Consider the following 24,414-nt stretch of genomic DNA (forward strand, 5'->3'; position numbering starts at 1 on the left):
TCCCCTCCCGCTTCTCCAAGGCTCTTGCCTCCTGGCGCGCTCCAATGGTCAGCGCTGATTTGGTCAGCTGGTCCATAGACTCCGCCCTGGGCGCTCGGGAAAGTTCGTCTTTCACCGCCGAAGAAAGCCCCTCTTCAAAGAGCATTTGAATGGGTTCCGCCGATAGGTCCCACCCTAATTTATGTATCAACATTGTAAACTCAGTCCAGTACTCACGAACCGATCGGCTACCCTGTTTGCAAGCCATCAATTGTCTGCGCACCAGTCCCTGTTCAATCTCGCTGGAAAACATCAAATCCATGGCGCGAAAAAACTTCCTCGTGTCCTTCAGCATTTCACTATTCCCTGCCATCAGGGGTCTAACCCAGTCTCTCGCCCCCCCTTCAAGATGGCCAATCACAAACGCCACTCGCGATGCCTCGTCGGGAAAGTCGTTAAACTGCAGTTCGAGAGCATACTGCATCTCTGTCCTAAAGGCTTGGTAGTTCCTGGGGTCCCCCCCAAACTTCTGCACCAAACCTGGCATCTTTCTTGCTAGTGTAGCGCCTTTTGCCTTTTCTGCATCCTGCGCCCTCCTTTCCTCTAGCCTCGCCGTTTGCAGTGCTAGCTGGACTTCCAACACCCTGTACCTTTCTTCCAGGCTTGGACCCTCTCCAGCTCCTCCTGCTCCCCCGGCTCCGGCTGGGTTGCTCATGATGCCTCTGTGCACAAGCTGCTTTCAGGGACTGTCCGATTGCTGTGATGGGATGGTGAGCTGCTTGTGCGTAAAATCCTAGGCCCTCAGAGTTTGGCTAAGTCCACAAACCTCTGTCTGTGACGGAGCTCCTTAAGCATGGCTCCATCAGTTGCTCGTTGAATCGGACAGTGGGCGTTTACGGAACTTCTTCCAGCATAAAAGCTCCTTAACGGAAACGCGTCTTCTGGACTCTCGGCGTGACAGTTTCCGGCGAGGAGTGGGTGTCCCTACAGGAGGTCCTGAAACCTCCCCACTGTTCTCGCTTGAAGTGTCTCTGAGCCCTCCCTCCGACTCACTTTCCCTTGGAACTCCACTTCTCCCCCTGCTGGTCCCCTCCTCAGCTGAATGGTCTCTCTCACCCTCCGTGAGCCCCTTCACCTCCTGCGTCTCAGATGGCAGTTCCCTGACAGGTTGTTAACTTGGCTGTAATATAAAATACAAAGAGCACAATTTTAAAATTATAAACTTTTTTTAAATAAAACGTGGTTTTGTGCTTAACACATTTCATAAGTATAAGCTGTGCTTGGAAAGGCAACTTTGATTAGTCAGTTTGTCCTTCCAGAAATCTATTTTATCAATAAATATGTTACTTTATATATCTGGTTTGACTCAACTTTAAGCAATTGAATTGCAGAGCAGCCATAGTTCAGAGAATAATTCACATGGCTTGCATGCAGAAGTTTCCAGGTTTAGTCCTTAGTATTGCGGATAACTCCTTCCTGTAACGCTGGGGAGCAGCAGTATCGATAAGATTGATCATGATGGACTGATGGTCAGATGGGGAAAGCACTAACTAGGCTTTGGGAAGAAGGAGGCAGGAGTACTTTAGGAGCCCTCAAGCCTCCTTCCCAGTGCCCAGTGCCTTGCTTACCTGACTTTGGGAAGGTAGTGCCAGGGCTGGGGGAGGGGCTTCAAATGTTGCTGAGGGCCTCTAAAAAAGGCATTGAGGGCCACGCACTGGCCCGCCCTGTTCTAGGTGGCTGATGGCTGGAAGGTACTGCAATGCAATGAAAGTGGGCTTTTTTGAATCCAGAGAAAACTGCCAATTCCTACGCTGTCAACCACAGGCAGTGCTTTGTATAGTGGCTATTCTCATCCCGTATTATGTGTCCTCAATATGTGACTTTTGCACTTACTAAGTGCTCGTGTGCTCTAGTCCATGGGGTCACGAAGAGTCGGACATGACTAAACAACAACAAGAAGTGTTGTTAAGACCAAACCATTGTTGCAGACTGTAAAAAGTAAGAATTTAGTGTTGAGATATAGGTACAGATTTAGTAGTACTTAAAACAGCAAACCATTTACTGTAGGATATAGCTGGCATAGTTATATAGGTTTAGCTGAAGGTCAAGGATACATCTCTGAAGCAAACTGGATTTCAGTTTCTGTAGGTTAATGCATGAATTTGAAGTTTTGTGTCTTAAAATACAGCAGGATCCTTTTCTGCCAGGGTTGCTAAAGCTGATGTATTTATTTATTTATTGCATTGGCACAATATATGTGAGTTTATCCAGTTTTATCCTCAAAACTGGATTCTGAGATCTCTGTTGTGCCCATCCAGCAGGTTCATTACTGAGGTCAGGATTTAAACTACATTCTCCCTCCCCTATTTCTGCCTTCCTTTCTGTCCACCAGCTGACCATCCCTTGCCTTGCCCTTCACCCTGCAAATACAGTTTTGCAAACCTGGAGAAAATAGTTGTCAATGGCCAGGTGCATCAAATATTTTTTACACTGAACAAAATATAGGTACGAAGTGTGCTTTAGAAACCTTCAAGTTTTGAAGACCCAGTTTGAACGTCTGACTTTTTCTCTCACACAGACTTTTTAGTGCAGTTCAGTCCAGAAAACGTTGAATTTCCTAGCTCTAAATTAACACGGATCTTGGTTGTGCATGATCAGTTGTGAGGCCTTTTCACTGTGCTTTGGTCTCGCTGTACTTGATTTCATCTCCCCTGAAAAGTTAGTTAGCCTGCAGTGCCCACTCTCTGGTATTTCTGTCTTTTTTTGCCCTTGGGGCGGGGGGAATTACTGTTGCAAGTAGCAGCAATGGGATTTTACAAATTTAAGGTGCTGAACACCTTCCTGCCTTTTTCTTCATACAGCTTTCTCCTAGCTTTCACAACTCGATGTTTGCAGCGATTTCTACTTGCTTTCATCTTTCAGATGGTCACCTTTCCTTTCATAGGCTTCTGAGAGCATGCTAACTGGCCCTTTTAAACATAGAATTCAAGTTTAGTTGCTTGAATTTGGAATGTTGGTATTAATGGATTGTTCATTGAGAGTCGTGTGTGTTCTGTGCCAGAAAGTTCCAGTCTTTTAGCTGGAATCCCATTTTCCATTCATGGGATAGATTATATCAGTGCTTTTTTTGGGGGGGTATGCATACCCCTGAACAGTTTGTGAATCTAAGTTTGGCCACATTGAGCGGCAGTATTTCAATATGAGTAGGAAGATGAGAGTACCCCTCAACATTTTTTTAGGAAAAAAAAGCATTGGATTATATAAATTTGTGTGCTAGCAAATGTTTTCTCGCATGTTCTGTTTTGTAGAAACCTCTGCTTATCTGCTGACATGGAAGTCACGACAAAAGATGGAGATTAGGATGGAAAGGAGGAAGGGATATCAACCAGGGCCATAGGTTATGGCTTCAAAGCCCTATCCCATGACCTTGGCAAGCCTCAGGTTTCTTAGATTTATGGGAAACATTGCTGAAATCTGTTGCAGTTTCCACTCCACTCCATACATTTGATAAAAATCACTCTTGATCCTTCGATGACTGCATATGGCCCTGTTTGTTTTTCTTTCATTTTGCCATACTCAGAAAAGTACCTATTTTTAAAACAATTGAAAAGCAGAACTTGACAAAAAGTATTCCCCTCCCCCATCTAAACTACTGTTTTAGTCAAACGAAAATGTATACCCATGTAATTGATGTGCAATGCTCCTTTGATTAATTGATCAAGATCCCTTTAATTGCATTGCAGGCCTAATTACTAGGATTGCATTCTTTAATTGGTTTAATCATTGAATCTTTAGCTGAGTGGTGGCCAACTTTAATTTGTGGAGCTGAGATTAAGGGTGCCCTTTTTTTGTTCGTAGGGGCTATTTTAATTCTGTTGTAAATAGATGAATTAATCAAAACTAACTGGTGGTATCTAACTAAGTGCTTATGCTGGCACAATGATTTCTGCTTAAATGGAAGTTCCCCTCTTGTCCCCCCTGCAAAACCACTCTAGAGGGTTGGGGGAACCACAGAATCTCTAGGGGGCACATGGGGAAAGAAGAAGGTGGAAGTTCTTTAACTCAGTTGAAGGTCCTTGTGCTGACAGAAGCACTCCTTGTATGCTGCCCTTGAAATGTGAACATAACATACACTGAATAATAATACTATCCTGTTAGTTACGATGCTACATTTCTTTGGAATGACTCTCACCCTTCTTCGTAATGCAGCTGGATTAGTGTGGCCATTACAAAACTCAGGTTTCAATATTTATCTCAACAGCAGCCACTGCTTGCTTGTTTAAATCAAGCGTTATTTTTATTTTGCGTGTGTGAACTGGGCATGGTGGTGTAATTGCTACATATTTGAAAAGAAAGCAAAACAGCTTCTCACATACTCTTGCATTTTGATTGCAGCATCCGTTAAACACAAGCAACAGTTTTATGTATCCATCCAATTTTTAAACAACATACCATTTTGCAACATTATCAATTTACATACAAATTGTGATTCTGAAGTTCCTAATTTCTTCAAATATATGTTAGGAAGTTTTGGGGGTTTTTTTGCCTTTAACATTACTGAATTAAGTAATATGGATTTTGCTGAACTTGCTGAATGTTCCCTGTAACATTTAAAAGTCTTGTTTTAGAAGAATATCAGTTTACCACTGAAGAACTGACAGTTATTCTCTTCTGATTTTTCATAGTCACCAATACTGATATCTATTACTGTAATAACCCCTGCGCCCCAACCTTTCACCTGCACTGCTTAATCCTTTTAGTTGTTATGCTATTGCTCACTGCTCCTTCCACTTATTGAGGAATGGTATGGGGTATAATTGCGCATTATGTTTGTAGATGGAAGTGGAGACAGGAGTGAGAAGGATGCCAGCAAAATCACAACCTACCCACCTGGGGCAGTCCGCTTTGACTGTGAACTCCGAGCAGTACAAGTTAGCTGTGGATTTCACCATTCAGGTAGATAACAGAAACATTTGTGTCATGTTGACTTCATTTTTCCAATGTTAGTTGTAAGAGTTTCAATCGATCATAGCTTCCTCAGAAAGCTTTGGTAGCTCATGGTATATGTACTTACATTAAATAAACGAGATGCACATTTCAGTCCTTAAAATGATACTTGATGCCTCTAGAATAGGGGTGTGGGAACTTCATTGACCTTATGAAAGCATTCCCTCTTGGCCAAGGATGGGAACCTATGGCCCCCTAATTATTGTACTTCCAACTCACATCAGTCCCAGCAAGCATGGCCAATAAGTAGGGAAACAATGGGAGTTTTAGTTCCCCATCCTTATCCTTGATCAGCCCTCTGGATGCCACATGCCAGCAGTTTGGGGGGTGGGAGTGGAGGGTAAAACAAAAGTGGACAAAGCCCAAGTGGGCATTGCCTTATCACATAAACACTAATACACACAGCATGGATGCCACACCCACTAATCCATGTAGCATGTGAAGACTCGCATGTGTACACAAGACGCATGCAGTGCACACATACGTGCTTTCACTCCTCCCACCTTAGTAAAGGTAAAGGGACCCCTGACCATTAGGTCCAGTCGTGACCGACTCTGGGGTTGCGGCGCTCATCTCGCTTTATTGGCCGAGGGAGCTGGCGTACAGCTTCCGGGTCATGTGGCCAGCATGACTAAGCCACTTCTGGCGAACCAGAGCAGTGCACGGAAACGCCGTTTACCTTCCCGCCAGAGCGGTACCTATTGATCTACTTGCACTTTGAGGTGCTTTTGAACTGCTAGGTTGGCAGGAGCAGGGACCGAGCAACGGGAACCTCGTCGTGGGGATTTGAACCGCCGACTTTCTGATCGGCAAGTCTTGGGCTCTGTGATTTAACCCACAGCGCCACCTGCGTCCCTCCCACCTTAGTAGTTAGATTTTTAAAAAGCATTTTTGCTGTTTTTCAAACCTAACTGCTGACGGGGGAGGGGAGTCTTCTCGGAGATTGTATGTGTCATTCCCCCCTCCCTCAAGCAATAGTCTTCATTGCTACCAATAGTTGTTGTCAAGCCCAAATGCCTGGAGGGGATCTGTTTTAGATGAGGCCGTTGGAGTTCATGAGGAGGGCACCCAGCTGCAGTTACCCTGGCCATGCCCCTTTCGCCCCTCTATTAGATTTTGGGGAAAAAACTCCAATAAAGCTTTTGCTAAGCCTAAACCTGCCAGGGGCTGTGCCATGGAGGGGATGCAGTTGACCAGATGGAGAGACCCAGGGGTTGTATCTGGCCAGTGGGATTCTGGATCCTCACCCCTGTTTTAGAAGTAACATACTGTTCATTCATGCTAACGTTTATCCAACTGTTCTTCAGTGAACTTTTTAATTTGCAAAATTATATGTCATCCAAAAGATTTCTGCATCAAATGCGGAAAAATCAAGAAAGCACCCCATTCTTGTTTTTACTGGATACATTGGAAATATTTCATACTGGGCAGACTTGTAGAAAGTGCAAACTTCTAAAGCCCCGTATTTTAACCCTTTAGTTGTTCTGATGGAGAATGGCGATGTTTACACATTTGGATATGGGCAGCATGGGCAGCTTGGACATGGAGACGTTAATTCCAGGTATGTGACTATAAACGTGTTTTAAATATGAAATTGTTGCATCTTTATTCTGTCTGCAGAATACTTTCAGTTTTGCATTTTCCCTACGCTGACTCAAATGCTTTTGAAGGTAATAGGAATTTCCCCCATGAGAGCAAAGCGATATAATGTTATCACATCTAGCCTTTAATATTTGATGCTTTTGTGTGAGTGATAGACACACTCTGATTTGTGTATGGGTGTGTATATGCATATATATCTCACCAATATCCACATGTAAACTATGTTCAGTTCAGTTCAATTTATTGTGTTTAGCAAGCAGCCATGACACACATAAAAGTAGTAATAACAAGGTTACTGCTAATAATGGTGGTTTACATTTCTCCTCCCCGACCTTTACAGAATAAATCATTTCCCATTCTCCCTTTAAGTTTTATTACACGAATTTGTAAAGCCTTAGCAAGAAATGTGGATGTTCTAAAGAATATATACCTCTCTACAACAGACAACAAAAAACAGGTCTGCAAGAGACATGTATATGCATACATATCTCACTTGTATCTACATGTAAACTATATTTAGGGTTCAATATGGCAAATATTGTTAATGGAAAGTAAATACATCATGGTATGGATTAGATTTATGAGACAAAAGTGTGACGGTGGCCACATTTTCATGTCATGGTAAGCCATAAACCACTGCTTACTGTGTGTAAATCTGTAGCCAAAGTTTGTTCTTAGTTTACTGAGTGTGGTCCCATGAAACAAGAGTAGTGAAACAGGCACAATTCACTTGCACGTAGTAAGTGTGGTTTATGTCACCTGTAGCGCTCCAGATGTTACTAGACTCCAGATTCCATCATCCTTGGCTATTGAACATGGGATTTGGAGTCTAATAACATCTCTATTGTAAAACATACAAATGGAGCGAGTATTTGTTTTTTAGTGTTTCAGACAAGAAACAAAACAGCAGAAAAGTATAACCAGTTAAACAATCCAAATGGCAGAGAAAAAGAGTTAAATAGTGGGTAGGTTGGAAGAGGGGGTAGTAGCATTGCAGGGATATTTAAATAACCATTCATACTACCAAATTGTGCAATTCTGCCCTATATTTATGAGCACTATTCACTATTCTAATGTTTCTAATGGTTTCTTTATCCTCACAATTTAACTGTCAAATGTTCTTTAGCATTTAAACATTTTCTATTTAATTGTACCACTTCAGCTTCATTCACTGATATCATGTAAAATACATAAGGACTATATTTTTTGATAGAAGATAAATGTATACATAATAAAAGATGCACTTGCTTTGTTCCAACTTAGGGGATGCCCTACTCTAGTACAGGCACTTCCAGGACCTAGCACACAAGTTACTGCAGGCAGCAATCATACAGGTATTCTGTTAATGGATGGACAAGTCTTCACATTTGGAAGCTTCTCGGTAAGATTTTTGTTAAAATTACATTTTCATATTGGAAACACCTTAAAGATTATTAACTGGTGAAAGTTCATATGTATGTATTTTTGCCTGCTTTAAAGATTGATTTTTGTGTGTCTGCTGGTTTATTATATATCTCCCCCCCCCTTTGTTCTGCTATGTATCAGGATGGGGAGACTAAATAATAATAATAATCCTTTGCTTTTCCAAATAAGCTTTTTTCATTTATTGATTGATGCCACTTGTGAATTGAAGAGATTTCTCCAGTTTCAAGCCTCATCTCATGCTCTTTATGAGCCATGTCCAAATCCTACTGAAGTGCAGACCCAGCTTATGATGTGTTTGGTTCAGCATGATTCCATTCAGCTCATACTACTTCCTTCCCTTTCCCACCAAAATGTACCTGACTGGGATAGCAGAGATGAATTGTATTGGGAGGGCCGTGCGCAGCCCTAGAGGTTGGAATGCAGGGTCCAGGCCCACCAGAAACCATAGGGGAACTCCATAGTTCCAAATGGAAGCACCAGCATAGATTCTGCTGCGGCCAGGTTAGGATGAGAATGGGCAGGAGGGGTCATGAGTGGCTGTGTGCTTCTTGGTGGAGACAGCGATCTAAATCCATTGAACTTAAATGAGTTGCTTTGGGGCCAATCTGAACCAATCCCCAAATAACCTGTTCAAGTGGTGCTTTTTACAAACTGAGCTCACAGTCCAACGGTAAAACCATGACATTACATGCTTATTGAGATACATAATATTTGTTGTAAGGGGGGGGCAGCTCTATGCCTTCCATGGGTTACACCAAGCCTGGGGGTCAAAACAAGGCACCAGCTTACATCTTCTCAGATGTATATCAAGCTTGAGTCCAGAAATGTTGCTCCACATTATCCGCTGCCCCTTAGGCACAGATTCTTCCCAGCACCAAATCCTTTAGCAGACCTCTTTTTCTCACGGCTATTTCAGTGTTGTGATTTCTTTAGCATGTCCATCTCTCCTTTCCCTAATAGTCCATTCTTTTTGGGGCTTACTCCCAAAAAGAATGGACTATTAGGGAAAGGAGAGATGGACATGCTGAAGAAATTACAACACGGAACACCTTTCTGGAATCTCTTTAGAGTTGTCTTATTTAGGCATCCACCTTGCCCAGTCTATTCCCAGTGTCTCCACTGGCCGCCTTCCCTTCCTCTCCCCTCTCTCAGAAGCTTTTCATACCCTCCTTTTTTCCCTTCCCTTCTGCCAAAGGTGTAGCAATTGGACTCTTTCGGTGCCATCAGGCAGCTGATGGAGAGAGCCCCGCCCTTTACCCACCAATGGAGTCTTCAGGCAGTGTCCAGATATGGCCTCCTCAGGAGTCATTGCCTGCTGGTGTAGATCAGGGCCTGCTTAATGGGCCAGGTGCCAGTATAGGATTTGCGCACCCTGGCACCTCACAGTGCCGCATATTTATGTTTCCAACACTGACGATGCTTGATAATGCTCGTTCGTGAAATGTTTGCATTTCTAACCATTGTCATTTTCTAATTCACATCTTTAGAAAGGGCAACTTGGGAGGCCCATTTTGGATATTCCTTACTGGAATGCAAAACCAGCACCCATGCCTAACATAGGATCAAAGTACGGACGCAAAGCAACTTGGATTGGAGCAAGTGGTGACCAGACTTTTCTTCGCATCGATGAAGCTCTCATTAACTCTCATGTGCTTGCTACATCAGAAATCTTTGCTAGCAGACACATAATAGGCAAGGTTCATTTGCTCTTTTGTTGTAACTGAAAGGAAGTAATGAAATTGAGGTCAACCTGTTTGTGTTTGCTGATGTATTGGCTTCCTCAAAGCATAATAAATATGTTTTCACCTCTCTATGTTATTGCCATTTGAGAGAATGAACGAGGACTAAGTACATGAATTCTTGTTTTTTCCCAGGCTTGGTTCCTGCGAGCATATCAGAGCCTCCTCCATTTAAGTGTCTCTTAATAAATAAAGTTGACGGAAGTTGCAAAACATTTAATGATTCTGAGCAGGAGGACCTTCAAGGATTTGGTGTATGTCTAGATCCTGTTTATGACGTTGTTTGGAGGTAAATGTTGGCTGAAGATAGCTGCTGGGAACATAGTTATCTGGGTTTGAGAGAGCTCATGAAGGATGGTCTAGTGCACATTGAACTTTATTCCACTTGTGGCTTCAGCTAGTTCCTTCTGTTCTTAGGTGGAGAATCTTGGCTTCCTTCCACTTAATGTTTTGGAAATAGGTTCTTAGCCAGCAATGTTATAGAGGAAGTATAGACGCTTGACCATTATATTAGTATATACTCTGATATATGTGTCTAGAAATGGCATTGGGGTTGGGGGCTGTTGCTTAAATGTAGCTGGCACCACGGCAGTGAAAAAATGGGTGAAAATCATTGTTTGGATCAATTATACTTTAATAGTAATGGCATGAAAAGATGACTGCTGCATCGTTCTTGCTTTACATTTGAAACATCTTCTTTTGGTCAGGTTTCGACCCAATACAAGAGAACTGTGGAGTTACAATGCAGTTGTAGCTGATTCCAGACTTCCCTCGGCCCCTGACATGCAATCCCGCTGCAGTATTCTAAGCCCAGAACTGGCTCTTCCAACGGGGTCCAAAGCTCTTACAACAAGGTCACATGCGGCTTTGCACATTCTAGGTATGAATAGTTGACCTCAAATAGCTGAAATTAAGTTGATGAAATGCGGTTTTTATTAACTTCTATAAAAGTGTTCTTCACTTGTCCTGGTGCTTTAGTAGTTTACACTTAAAGGCGTTATTTACCTGAAGACTTCGAATGGTAGCACTTCAGTTAATCCATGTTCTCTTAGGTTTCAAACACTAAGCCTATTTCCTGTCTAAGTTAATCTGCCTTCTGTGTAGATTCTTGCAAGCTGTTAACCCGTGCACTTTGTAAAGCTACTTTGAAAGCGTCTAATCATCATTTAATCTAACAGAGATTAGCAAAACAAGACATTTATAAATTGGTAATCCTAGTTTAGAATTTGGGAAGAATTACTTCTGCTTGGTAATAAGAGCATTTTTACTCTGAGATAATTTATTGAAAAGATGGCAACAGGAAGGGTGCACTATGGTAGCTTCAGTACCCTTGCTAAAACGAATGGGTAGTATTCAGTTAATTCATTGTATAATACAAATTTAAGCTGTGCTATGCAACTTCCTTGCCTACCTAAATCTGCTCCAGGGGAACCCCCTGGAGCAAATTTAGGAGGTGTGAGAAGAGAAGGCAGGAGAGTTACATTCTTCTAAACATTGTTACAGATAACTTCCAGTCTAATGTAAATAAACTCGAGCCTAATCTGGGTTACCACCAGTCACATTTGGGAGTTATTTCCAATTCATCTGCAGATCTGTTCCAGACATTCGTTTCTAAACCTCATATGATTTTGTTTCCTATAGTAGCAGTACTGGTCAGAATTAATTGGAGGTCTGGTGTGGTCAATTAGTATAGCTTGATCTAATTTCTTACAGACACTAGTCCTTCTACCAGAATGTGCTCAGTTCATTTTTCTCTGTCGTTTTTAGGTTGTCTTGATACATTGGCTGCTATGCAGGACTTAAAAATGGGCGTGACAAATACAGAAGAAGAAACACAAGCTGTAATGAAAGTGTATTCCAAAGAAGACTATAGCATTGTCAACAGATTTGAAAGTATCTATCTATGTATCAAATACAGATTTTCCTTCCTGTATGTAGTGCATGAAGTTGATGGTGCAAAAACTTACCTTTTCCTTCTCCCTTTAGGTCATGGAGGGGGTTGGGGTTACTCAGCCCACTCAGTAGAAGCCATCCGCTTTTGTGCTGATACTGACATCTTACTTGGTGGACTTGGCCTCTTTGGTGGCAGGGGTGAATATACTGCCAAAATAAAGGTAAGAAAAAGTTTGTTTTGGAGCATGTTTAAATCTGAGTTTAGGATATAGCATTACACTGATCAGGTATAGGAAGGGAGAAAGAGGTTAAAAAAAGAGCTCTAGATTTTTTGGAACCAAAGGGAAACAGCTTTCCTGGGAAGAAGACTAAATTTGAAAACAAGAGAAAACTTGCAGTAAATAAATACATGCGTTTTATGTTTCATACCACCCTTCAACACAACACATTTTTTCGGGGGTGGGGTGGGGTAGAATGACATACTAATAAGGCAGGAAAGTAAAACTCTTAAAGGCTTCTCTTTTCAGTTGTTTGAATTGGGTCCGGATGGAGGCGATCATGAGACAGATGGTGACCTTCTTGCTGAAACGGATGTCTTGGCGTATGATTGTGCTGCAAGGTAAAATGGCGGAAGAGCTGTCCTTAAGCAGGATGAACAGATAATGCGCATAAAGTTCATTTTGTTGTGAAACGCTTAACGATAACGTTAGATTTCTATCTGTGTCTTTTTCTCAGGGAAAAGTATGCAATGATGTTTGATGAACCAGTTCTTTTGCAAGCTGGTTGGTGGTATGTAGCCTGGGCACGAGTATCTGGCCCTAGCAGTGATTGCGGGTCCCATGGACAAGCATCTATTACTACGGATGATGGGTAAATATTTTCTTTCTTGGATGTTTTGTTTTGAGGTTCAGAAGAAGCCATGTAACTGGTGTTTGAATAACGTTTCTTCTTCAGTGTCGTCTTCCAGTTTAAGAGTTCAAAGAAATCGAATAATGGTACAGATGTTAATGCCGGTCAGATTCCCCAGTTGCTGTACAGGTAATGCTTTTTTAAAAAATTGGTCCCTTTTGAAACAGTGATAGATGTCATTTGGAGGGGGGACTGTTTAATACAGCGTTCACTGAAACATCTTGTTACGATAGTCGCTATTGCAGTTTTGTAACCTTTTCTGTAGGGACACAGGTGGCGCTGTGGGTTAAACCACAGAGCCTAGGGCTTGCCGATCAGAAGGTCGGCGGTTCGAATCCCTGCGACGGTGTGAGCTCTCGTTGCTCGGTCCCAGCTCCTGCCAACCTAGCAGTTCGAAAGCACGACAAACTGCAAGTAGATAAATAGGTGGGAGGTAAACGGCGTTTCCGTTCGCTGCTCTGGTTCGCCAGAAGCGGCTTTGTCATGCTGGCCACATGACCCGGAAGCTGTCTGCGGACAAACACCAGCTCCCTCGGCCAATAAAGTGAGATGAGCGCCGCAACCCCAGAGTTGGTCACGACTGGATCTAATGGTCAGGGGTCCCTTTACCTTTACCTTTAACCTTTTCTGTACAGTGAAGATGCAGTGGTCATTCAGCCTTTCTTTTATTTCGTTTGTATTTCACCCTTCCTACAAAAAGTTTGGAGTGACATGTATAGGAATATCCCAATTTTTCCACTCTTACAACTTTTTCATTAGTTTAACCTGAGCAATGGCGACTATCCCAAATGTACCTAGTGAGCATTATTGCTATATAGGATTTATATCTGGTTATCCCTGGATGAGATGAACCTATTAAACTGGGTTGCCTGGTTAGTTGTGACAGGGTCTTCTTGGTGGCAGCCCCCAATTTGTGACATACCCTCCTTAATGAGGTGAGTCAGTCTCCGTCACTAGTAACTTTTAGGAGAAATTTAAAAACATGCCTGTTTACCCAGGCATTTGATGGCTGAAATTTTGTCCCTGGAAGTCCTGAAATTAATAGTATGAGAGGGGGGGATTGCTTTTTAGGAGTTCTAAACTTTAATAGAAGTTTTGATTTATTATTAATATTAATATGTTTTCTGCTCTGGACACCTTTGGAGGACTAATTATAGTAGATCTCACATAGGACTGCACTAGATTTCTTCTAGTTGCCCCAGCCACCTGCAGCTGTATCCCCTTACTTTAAACATAATACTATTCTAGCAGGTTCCCTTGATCCTGGGAGCAGCTTGAGGGAACACAGCCTGCAGTTAGAAGGACATAAATCTCTTTTTATGCCAGAAGACCTTGCAGCTGGCTGATTTAATCTACAGTAGGGCTTTGACCCTCCAAAAAGAGAAAGAATAGAGTGTGCAGTCATCAAGAGCTTAGATCCTAAGAACTGCTAGGATCCACTCATAGAACAGGGCTTTCCAACTTTCTCATTTTCTCTTGTCTTGTAGCCTAGCAGAAAACGTATGTGAAATAGGAAAGTGAAGTATTGGACAGAATGTATATCTTCAGGATCAAGACTGCTTGATAATTCTTTGAAAGACCACATTTAGTGCATTCTCCAGTTTTACCATATGAATTGACAGCGTGTGCAAATGTTTATAAATTCTACTTCTATACTCTAGTATCTAGAGTAAAGAAGTGTGGGATTATAATTCCCCCACCCTTTTTTTGCTTTCAGGCTGCCAACGAGCGATGGCAGTGCCTCAAAAGGAAAACAGCAAACGAGTGAGCCTGTGCACATTTTAAAGCGCTCTTTCGCAAGAACTGTCTCAGTGGTAAGTATCTGTCAAGTGTGTTGCATACAAGGGTCATCCTAGTTTGTTCATCTAAAATTGGTTAATAGAATGTAGGCTAAAGCATATTTTAAATTAATGCTGCTTTCAACATGCCATACCTGCACAAAACTGTTGTGTCCAATGCAATGGTTAATGTCATCCTGAATTAGTGAGGTTATTTATCCATCAGGATCCTTCATCATATGTTGTCTGAGTCAGACTCTCGGGTATCCTGTTAGATGCTACATTTGTTTCCACTAATTGAGCATTCTAATGGGTGGGTGGGTGGATTTTGAATTTTTTCTACCTTGTCCTGGGACCTCTCCTCCCAGCAATCGTTATTTCTACTGGTGGGCGTGTAGAGATTTTCATGCTTCGTTGTTAGCAGTTTGCTGAGGACACTGGCATTAGTCAAGAAATAGGGCTGGAAATCTCTTTAATCTGAAGGTTGTTGGGGTCTCTTTTTGGGTTTGGTCACCTTTCTTCTTCCACAACTTGTCTTGAAACAGGAGTGTTTTGAATCACTATTGAGCATTCTTCATTGGAGCTGGACAACCTTAGTGTTGGGAGTAGAGGAGCTTCGAGGATTGAAAGGGTTCCAGTATACAGCTACCCTTTTGGATTTAGAAAGGCTGCGATTCGTTGGTACTTGTTGCTTGAGGCTGCTGCGTGTCTATACGTGTGAGATATACCCTGTGTCAGGTAATATACTAAGTTCAAATATCTTAAGTTCATGAAACCCAAGTTTTCAAGGGAACATTTAGAGCAAAATAAACCCACCACAAAATAAAGCAAATTTAAAATCTAGTTACTGGTCTGAGGAAATGGAAACCCATTTTCAGTAGATGTTATTTGGAGACTTAATATTCACTATGCCTTTTTCTTCTTCGGTGAACTGAAGTCATAGAATCGTAGCACCATCAAATTGTAGAGTTGCAAAGGATTCTGGGCTTATCTAGTCCAGTTCCCTGAAATGCAAGAATCTCATCTAGATCATACATAACCATCATCCAATCTCTGCTTAAAAACATCCCAAGGAAGGAGAGTCAAATTATCTGATTGGATTATTGTCTGCCATTTTGTTAGTAACTTGTCTTTCGCTTTCCAGCTACTACGAAAGCCGTTGTTGAAGAAACTAGCAAGCTGGCAGACTGCATTGGGAAGACTAGAACCTTACTAAGAAAAATTTTATCTGAAGGAGTAGATCACTGTATGATCAAGTTGGACAACGACCCCCAAGGATACCTCACTCAGCCGCTGAATCTTCTAGAAGCTGTTCTTCAGGAGTGCCATAACACCTTCACAGCCTGCTTTCACTCATTCTACCCGACACCAGCTCTACAATGGGCTTGCCTTTGTGACTTGCTAAATTGTTTAGATCAGGTACGGAAAAGTCTTTGTACATATTTTTTTTAAACAGTTCAAAAGCAGTATTGTGAAACATTGACATTAACCTTTCAAACAGACACAGCAGCCTTGACCAAAAGATGAAACATTTCGGTAGCTCATTCTTTCCCCAGCGTATAACATTTAGTGACTCTCTAAGTATGCAGCTATCATGACTAATGCCTCCGGTTTTCAGTTTGGTACCATCCTTTAATTCCAATTGCAAATTGCCCTATAACATTTTACTTTACAGCTTTCCTATCCATAAAGGCCAAAACTATAAAGTATACATTTCATACATTATACAAAGGAAGGTGATTGCAGGAACATTCTAAACATTCCTGCTCCTAGTTCTCTCTTCATTGCTTCCACCTTGGCCTACAACTCACCACCACATCCTGCTGTCCTTTTCCAGCTGCTTGCCAGCTTCCTCTTCTGATCTACTTCATTATGCTGCTTTCCCCCCACTAAGCCCCCAAAACTCATTGCCGGGAAGGTTGAGTACTAGCTCCCGAAATTCTTCCCCTTGTCAGAGATATTCCTCTGTGGCAGGGATCAGCAAACTTTTTCAGCAGGGGGCTGGTCCACTGTCCCTCAGACCTTGTGGGGGGCCGGACTATATTTTGAAAAAAATAAAAAATGAACAAATTCCTATGCCCCACAAATAACCCAGAGATGCATTTTAAATAAAAGCACACATTCTACTCATGTAAAATCATCAGACAGGCCCCACAAATAACCCAGAGATGCATTTTAAATAAAAGGACAAATTCTATTCATGTAAAAACACGCTGATTCACAGACCGTCTGCGGGCCGGATTTAAGAAGGTGATTGGGCCAGATCCGGCCCCCGGGCCTTAGCTTGCCTACCCATGCTCTGTGGCATAAAGGTTGTTCACATGTGCGACCTTCACCCTTTTGCACTTTTGAGGGGCAGCAGGTGAAGAGTCATTTCAACACAACCTTCTGTTCTTTTTAAAAACTAGGAATTGACTACTAGCACTCATGATCCCTTCCTTCTGCCATGCATCCAACCCTTGTTTTGTGTTTTAACCATCTGCGTACTGGACTCTGAAGGCTATATATATATTTTTTATAATACATATTATCATAAATGGCAGAATAGAAGTAGTTACACAGGCTGTTTTGCATCGTTCAGCTATGCCATTTTTACAAGCATTTTTTAATTTTATTTTAAGGATATCCAGGAAGCAAACTTCAAGACTTCAAGCAGTAGGCTTCTCGCAGCTGTGATGTCAGCCCTGTGCCACACGTCTGTGAAACTGACCTCCATCTTTCCTATTGCTTATGATGGAGAAGTCTTACTGCATTCTATGGTGAAACAAGTTAGCACTGAAAATGACTCTGCGCTGGCCCATCGCTTCCCTCTGCTGGTAGCACACATGGAAAAACTTAGTCAGGCGAGTATCAGCTACAAAAGCACACAGCATATATCATAATAATCTGATATGAGACATTCCGTTCTGATGTGCCAATTTGTTCTACAGAGTGAAGAAAACATCTCAGGGATGACAAGCTTTCGTGAAGTACTTGAAAAGATGCTGGTGATTGTCGTGTTGCCAGTAAGAAATAGCCTTAGGCGTGAAAATGAACTTTTCTCTGCACACCTGGTTTCTAACACCTGTGGATTACTTGCCAGTATTGTGAGTGAACTCACAGCTTCTGCACTGGGATCGGAGGTAATGTGGTTAATTCATAATCCCTCTGTCTCTGGATTGGTAGGTGCATGCTAAGATAAGACAGCATTTCCATATTTAGATATTTTTCTTTCACGAGTGAATCATGTTTCATTCCAGAAATCATGCAACCGATTTGAAGCCTGTAGTGGATTTTGTTAGGTGTTGTGTTGTCCATATAAAACTAGGTGTTCCTAGTTCCTTTAGTCATTTTCTTTTCTAGGGATAGTTAAACAGTTCACTGATAAATGGATTATTTTATTAAGGAACAGTGCTTGATAGCACAGTTTCATTCATGTAAGTTGATTTTGAAGCAAGGATCTAATTTAAAATAGCCTTAAATTGGATTTTTCTCTGCTAATTGCTGTCCTGCTTCTTTCCAGGTTGATGGACTTAATTCCCTTCATTCTGTCAAGTCAAGCCCAAATCGATTCACAAAAACAAGCCAAGGAAGAAGCTGGAATACAGGGAATGGATCCCCTGATGCAATTTGCTTCTCTGTGGACAAACCTGGGGTTATTGTTGTAGGATTCTCTGTCTATGGAGGAGGAGGAATCCATGAATATGAACTGGAAGTACTAGTTGATGATGTATGTACTTCACAATTGTTCATGAAAAGCCCCTGCAATTCAACTACGTTGTTGCCTTTACTGCTAGAATAGTAATAATAATAAAAATCCACATAAAACTGTTGCAAACATTGGACTCCTGGGCCTCACCCAAAAACAGTGCAGCCCAGTTTAAATATAATGTTAATATCCCCCTCTCTTGTACGATATAGGTCAGAGTTGTGGTGGTAGAGAATAGGAGGCTGGAGAACCCCTAGGAAGCAAGCACCTTAGTTCTTGTCAAGCACATGGTTTGGAAGCTTACACTTGCTTTTTAGGGGTGCTGAGGAATGCGGTTTAAATGCTGAAGGGCAGGCAATTGTTAGGGGAAGTAACATTAAAAAAATATATTGAAGGACAAAAGATGGAATGGGGCGATAGGCAGAAAGGGTTCCCTGATCCGAGGAGCCTGCAAATTTTAACACAGGAGAAACAGCAGAATAATGGGGAGGGAAGTGGAGGCAGGTGTAAACAGGGAAGCAATATGTGGTTGTTTCACTTACATGTACTTAAACTAGGTTTACAGTAGGACATGGTAACTAGGGATCGAGCCCAAAGGCTGTACCTAAAAGGTGGGTTTTGAGCAGGCATAAGAAAGAAAAAGGGACACGGGTGGCGCTGTGGGTTAAACCACAGAGCCTAGGACTTGCCGATCAGAAGGTCAGCAGTTCGAATCCCTGCGAAGGGGTGAGCTCCCGTTGCTCGGTCCCTACTCCTGCCAACCTAGCAGTTCAAAAGCACGTCAAGTGCAAGTAGATAACTAGGTACCGCTCCGGCGGGAAGGTAAACGGCGTTTCCGTGCGCTGCTCTGGTTCGCCAGAAGCGGCTTCATCATGCTGGCCACATGACCCGGAAGCTGAACGCCGGCTCCCTCGGCCAGTAAAGCGAGATGAGCGCTGCAACCCCAGAGACGGTCACGACTGGACCTAATGGTCAGGGGTCCCTTTTACCTTTAAGAAAGAGAATCACACAAGTTTTCTAGGAGGCAGTTCCAAATATATGGGGCAGCAAGGGGACTTTTGGGTGGTGGAACAGGCAGAGGAATATCCAGATTAATTTTTTTACATAACCTTTAAATATTTACCTTTACTTCTTTTTATTTATAGAGTGATCATACAGGAGATTCAACTCATTCTCACAGATGGACATCTCTAGAATTAGTTAAAGGGACGTATACTACAGATGACTCCCCAAGTGATATTGCTGAAATTAAACTTGACAAAGTTGTTCCTCTGAAGGTAAATCAAACTTTTTTTTCCTGCAACTGAAAAATAGATCTGCATTATGCACATGTATTTTATTTCAATTCAACAAATTATTTGCTGATTAACATTTTAGGGAGCAATCTTACACACAAGAAGCTGGTTTAAAGCAAGATTGCTGTAAATTAAACCGGCATAAAGTATTCCAGACTCCATTCAGGAGTGGCTACTGTGGACTGAGCACACACACACAGACCAAACATTTTTCAAAATTTTAAAAAATCCGCCCGGATGGTGACTTCACCTTTGGAATCTCGGGCATGTCTGGGAAATTTTGGACGTACGGCAACCCTAAGCTGGTGTAGCTCTACTGACATGGAAACATTTTGCCTCAGCCAGAAATCCACTGATTCCAAACATGCTTTTCCCAGAGGCTGTTGCTATTGGAGAATTTTCATCTTCCCTTAAAAATTTCAGGACAGCTCATGTAAAACGATCAAGCAAAATGTTGCTGCTTAGTCTAATATTGCATTCTTTCCTGGCTTTTAATTGAAGGAGAATGTGAAATATGCAGTTCGTCTGAGGAATTACGGGAGTCGGACAGCTAATGGGGATGGAGGGATGACCACTGTTCAGTGTCCAGATGGTGTAACGTTCACTTTCAGTACGTGTAGTTTGAGCAGCAATGGCACAAATCAAACACGGGGACAGATCCCACAGATTCTCTATTACAGGTATGAACTATATAATTGCATTATGTGAATTTTGTTTAGTTTTGAATTTATGTGGGTTATGAACATGTAAAAATCAGTTGAAGGCATTGTATTCCACCTTATTTCACTTAGAAATGTTGTTTTGGTATAGTGCTTGCTTTACTGTTTTCGAAAAAGAGCTTTCCTAAATGGCCCTTCATGAAGAGATATTTTATATACAGTGGTACCTCTGGTTACGTACTTAATTCGTTCCAGAGGTCTGTTCTTAACCTGAAACTGTTCTTAACCTGAAGCACCACTTTAGCTAATGGGGCCTCCTGCTGCCGCCGCGCCGCCGGAGCACAATTTCTGTTCTCATCCTGAAGCAAAGTTCTTAATCTGAGGTAATATTTCTGGGTTAGCGGATTCTGTAACCTGAAGCGTATGTAACCCGAGGTACCACTGTATTTATTTGCACACATACACACAGAGATAAAGAGAGAGAAGAATATATCATATATAGGACAGGCTGAAGGATGCTTTTAAATATCTATATGTCTGGTGACATTGTTGGAAAAGCGTTGTATTTTTCTGTATTAGCTCATCTTACTTGATACTCCCTGAGAATTGCTCATGTTTTATTGGTTTCATTTTCTAGAAGCGAGTATGATGGTGATCTACAGTCACAACTCTTAAGTAAAGCCAATGAAGAAGATAAAAATTGTAGCAGAGCACTTTCTGTCGTGAGTGCTGTGGTACGAGCTGCTAAAGACCTTTTACACAGGGCTCTTGCTGTAGACGGTAAGAATACGTTGCAAAAAGGCCTGAATTAGATAGTCTGTCCAAAAAACTAAAGAACAAACCAAGGAAAGAATTCATTTCAAAATGGGAAGTATTTAAAACATATTTGAAAATTAATAATACTGACTTAAAATCCGTAGCGGCTTTTGAATAATTCCAGCGATATTGTTCACTAGTTAGACAATTTAACATATTTTGATTTAACTTGAGATGACAGTACTAACATGTATTGGCAGTTAAGAATGGTTTTGAATTATGGAGTAGATGGGAAGTCGGGTTTAAAAAGAAGAGACCATTAGTTTTAAGGATTATGAAATTTATATTAATTGTGTATGGTGAGACTGATGGTATTTTCACTATGGTTATTTTGTCCCTTTTTGTTGTGTGTTGAGCACACAAAAAAAGAGGCATGGATTCTCCTTATTCTCCTTAATCAAGATCTGTTTGTGATAGTGAGGTTCTGTAGTGTGAATGTTTGCTCATGACATCTTCACTTATTAAATTTTTGCACATAATAAATACAATAAATGGTGCAACAGTTTGCATTAAAAATAAAGGTAATATCCAAATCTGAATCCAGGGATGACTAGCATCGGACCCCTGAAGGATTTTTAGTCTCCCCCCAACTCCAAAATTTGTCATTTTTTAATTTAAAAAACATCACTTCTACGGGTCACCTGCTGGGTGGTTGTTTTGCCAAAGGCAAGGTGGTTCTTTTAAATTGAGATTCAGAAGCGATACAAAATACACAATTGAGTGGGAAGATTAAATAAAGCGATATCAGTATTGCAGCATTGGATAAAATAATGTAAAATGTAAACATTGTGGTATAAATTCATATAACATGGTCCATCCAAAGAACAAGTGTATATAAGAGTCGTTAATTTCAGTGTGAGAGATTTGAGCACATTCTTAATTCTCCCACTGAAATGGATAGGACACCAGATGTTTAGCTTGATCATGCCTTTAATGAGTAATTTAATTGTACTGCTTTAAGTGAGTAGTGGAATATGATTGGTATCTTCATATCTCAGTATCTCAGGGTTTTTATTGTCTTTGTTGTTTTAGCGGATGACATTCCAGAACTGCTCAGCTCTTCCAGTCTCTTTTATATGCTCCTTCCTCTTATCATTGCCTATATTGGACCTGTGGCTGCAGCTATTCCCAAGGTATGTGGCTAACAGTCTCCGTAGCATTCAGGATGGAGTTGTGCTTCACATGGACCCATTTTTGCTCCAGAGGTTACCTTTCAATTCCGTTAACAAGCGGTAATCCTCCTAACCGTTTGTCCATCTCCTCGCCTCCTGCCTGAATGAGCATGGCACTCTCTGTAAATGTATGTCTCTCTTGCATCAACTCTTTTAGATAGTCAGACTCACTTTTTGTGTCCTTCATCTTGCTTCGCTGGGCAAGCAGATGTCTAGCGCCATGTTGGATGGTGCATCATATTTGTGTATATGTCTCATTATATCTTCCACCTCTGACAAAGATCACAATTCATTTCACAAGGTCTGTAGTTTACCTTGGTGGCGTAGTAACGAAATATCTCTCATCATGTGGCTTGTCACACTGCGGCCTGCATTAAGCCTAACACCTGAATGAAGCACTGCAAAATTGATCTCTGCACCTTGTCTAAGGCAGCTTTTGGGAGGCAAGTGGTCCAGCATGTGCTCCTGTCAATAGATAGTCTAAACCTGCCCTGTACTTGGTTAGCTTGGGAACATCCTACCTTAGGACTTGGTACACTTAAGGGAAAAGGGGCCTCTGAATGATATTTTTACTTGAGCGTATTTATCTCTTCAAGGCCCAAACCTGATCTGGCTGCCTTATACAATATTAAGGTGTTTTTTTGATTGGTTTATTAGTTATCTATGCACTTTCAGAGACTACCTGGTATTATGTATGCTGTTTGCATTGTTCTGGATACCTTGTTTCAGTGTGAGACACTGTAAAGGTAAAGGGTAAAGGGACCCCTGACCATTAGGTCCAGTTGTGGCCAACTCTGGGGTTGCGGTGCTCATCTCGCTTTACTGGCTGAGGGAGCCAGCGTACAGCTTCCTTGTCATGTGGCCAGCATGACTAAGCCACTTCTGGCAAACCAGAGCAGTGCATGGAAACGCTGTTTACCTTCCTGCCTATTTATCTACTTGCACTTTGACGTGCTTTCGAACTGCTAGGTTGGCAGGAGCAGGGACCGAGCAACGGGAGCTCACCCCGTCGCGGGGATTCGAACCGCTGACCTTCTGATCGGCAAGTCCTAGGCTCTGTGGTTTAACCCACAGCGCTACCCGCATCCCGTGAGACACTGTAGCTTGGTCATTAATGTACTGAGGCTTCACAAGGCATGGACAAGTTATTTGAAGTGATAGTGTCCCTGCCTCCAAGCACTAGGGGGCATCTTTATGCTCAGGTAAAAATACCTTTCAGGTAATACCAGTGCCCCTTTTACACCAAAGATCAGGACTAGGTCGAGATAATGTAACATTATTTACACAAACACTGTAAAGCAAACCGAGATGCATTTTCAGTTTTGCAAACACTTGGTCATGTTTATCATGTGACAGGTTGCTGTAGAGGTTTTTGGCCTAGTTCAGCAGCTGCTTCCATCTGTAGCTGTTTTGAACCAGAAGTATGCTCCTCCTGCCTTCAACCCCAACCAGTCGACCGACAGCACTACAGGAAACCAACCTGAACAAGGGCTTTCCGCTTGTACTACCTCTAACCACTACGCTGTCATTGAATGCGAACACCCCTACAAGCCAGCATGTGTCACCCATTACAAGGTAGGTTCTTCACTGCAGTCTGCATCACTCTTCTTATGAGTTTCGTACGATGTTGGATTATATTGCAAAGCGGGTTGTTTTGTTTCATTTTGTACTCCATGTCAGATGTTGTATAAATGGCAAAGAATGGAACACATGATATTTAATGTTGTTGTTGTTATTTTATTTCTACCCCGCCCATCTGGCTGGGTTTCCCCAGCCACTGTGGGCGGCATCCAGCAAAAGATTAAAAATACATTAAAACATCAGTCGTTTAAAACTTCCCTGGTGGTCCCGGGCCCTAAGGAAGTTAGATTAGCTTCAGCCAGGGCCTTTTCAACTCTGGCTCCGGCCTGGTGGAACTCTCTGCCTCATGAGACCAGGGCCCTGCAGGATCTGATTTCTTTCCGCAGGGCCTGTAAGACAGAGTTGTTCCGCCTGGCCTTTGGCTTGGAGCCAATTTGATTCCCTCCCCCTCTTTCCTTTTTCTTCTCCTGTCTCCTCCTGCGATGAGGCTACATTTTAATATTTTAATGTTTCAATATTTTAATGTTGTATTTTAATTTTGTTTTTAAGTTGTATTCATTCAACTTGTTTTTATTATTGCTTGTTAGCCGCCCTGAGCCCGGTCTTGGCTGGGGAGGGCGGGGTATAAATAAAAAATATTATTATTATTACTATTAAACAGGGCTGCCTTCAGATGTCTTCTAAATGTCATATAGTTTTTTATTTCCTTGACATCTGATGGGAGGGCATTCCACAGGGCGGGTGCCACTTGTAGCAATGTTTGCAAGGTTTCATTTTAGTTCTGTTTGCTTAAATAAACTTCAACATCATTGTGAATGTAACCTAATTGTGAACAGCCATTTACAACAACAGCAACAACAACAACAAAAAA

General features: G+C 41.9%; 1 protein-coding gene across 11 annotated transcripts in view; it reads left to right on the top strand.

The window, feature by feature from the left end:
• Positions 1 to 24,414, top strand: part of MYCBP2 (MYC binding protein 2) — a 149,717-nt gene that overhangs the window by 54,365 nt on the left and 70,938 nt on the right. For all 11 annotated transcript variants that reach the window (XM_053384624.1, XM_053384612.1, XM_053384616.1 and 8 more), the window contains 22 exons: positions 4,816 to 4,935; positions 6,466 to 6,547; positions 7,852 to 7,969; positions 9,501 to 9,705; positions 9,888 to 10,041; positions 10,460 to 10,632; positions 11,520 to 11,645; positions 11,739 to 11,866; positions 12,173 to 12,264; positions 12,381 to 12,515; positions 12,600 to 12,683; positions 14,272 to 14,368; positions 14,878 to 15,070; positions 15,477 to 15,751; positions 16,954 to 17,175; positions 17,263 to 17,454; positions 17,835 to 18,041; positions 19,166 to 19,297; positions 19,817 to 19,995; positions 20,612 to 20,754; positions 21,823 to 21,923; positions 23,319 to 23,537. In XM_053384624.1, coding sequence (XP_053240599.1) covers positions 4,816 to 4,935; positions 6,466 to 6,547; positions 7,852 to 7,969; positions 9,501 to 9,705; positions 9,888 to 10,041; positions 10,460 to 10,632; positions 11,520 to 11,645; positions 11,739 to 11,866; positions 12,173 to 12,264; positions 12,381 to 12,515; positions 12,600 to 12,683; positions 14,272 to 14,368; positions 14,878 to 15,070; positions 15,477 to 15,751; positions 16,954 to 17,175; positions 17,263 to 17,454; positions 17,835 to 18,041; positions 19,166 to 19,297; positions 19,817 to 19,995; positions 20,612 to 20,754; positions 21,823 to 21,923; positions 23,319 to 23,537 — 3,377 coding nt within the window. The remainder of the gene's footprint in view (positions 1 to 4,815; positions 4,936 to 6,465; positions 6,548 to 7,851; positions 7,970 to 9,500; positions 9,706 to 9,887; positions 10,042 to 10,459; positions 10,633 to 11,519; positions 11,646 to 11,738; positions 11,867 to 12,172; positions 12,265 to 12,380; positions 12,516 to 12,599; positions 12,684 to 14,271; positions 14,369 to 14,877; positions 15,071 to 15,476; positions 15,752 to 16,953; positions 17,176 to 17,262; positions 17,455 to 17,834; positions 18,042 to 19,165; positions 19,298 to 19,816; positions 19,996 to 20,611; positions 20,755 to 21,822; positions 21,924 to 23,318; positions 23,538 to 24,414) is intronic.

The sequence above is a fragment of the Podarcis raffonei genome, chromosome 4 (genome assembly GCF_027172205.1).
Source record: "Podarcis raffonei isolate rPodRaf1 chromosome 4, rPodRaf1.pri, whole genome shotgun sequence".
Classification (NCBI taxonomy): Eukaryota; Metazoa; Chordata; class Lepidosauria; order Squamata; family Lacertidae; genus Podarcis; species Podarcis raffonei.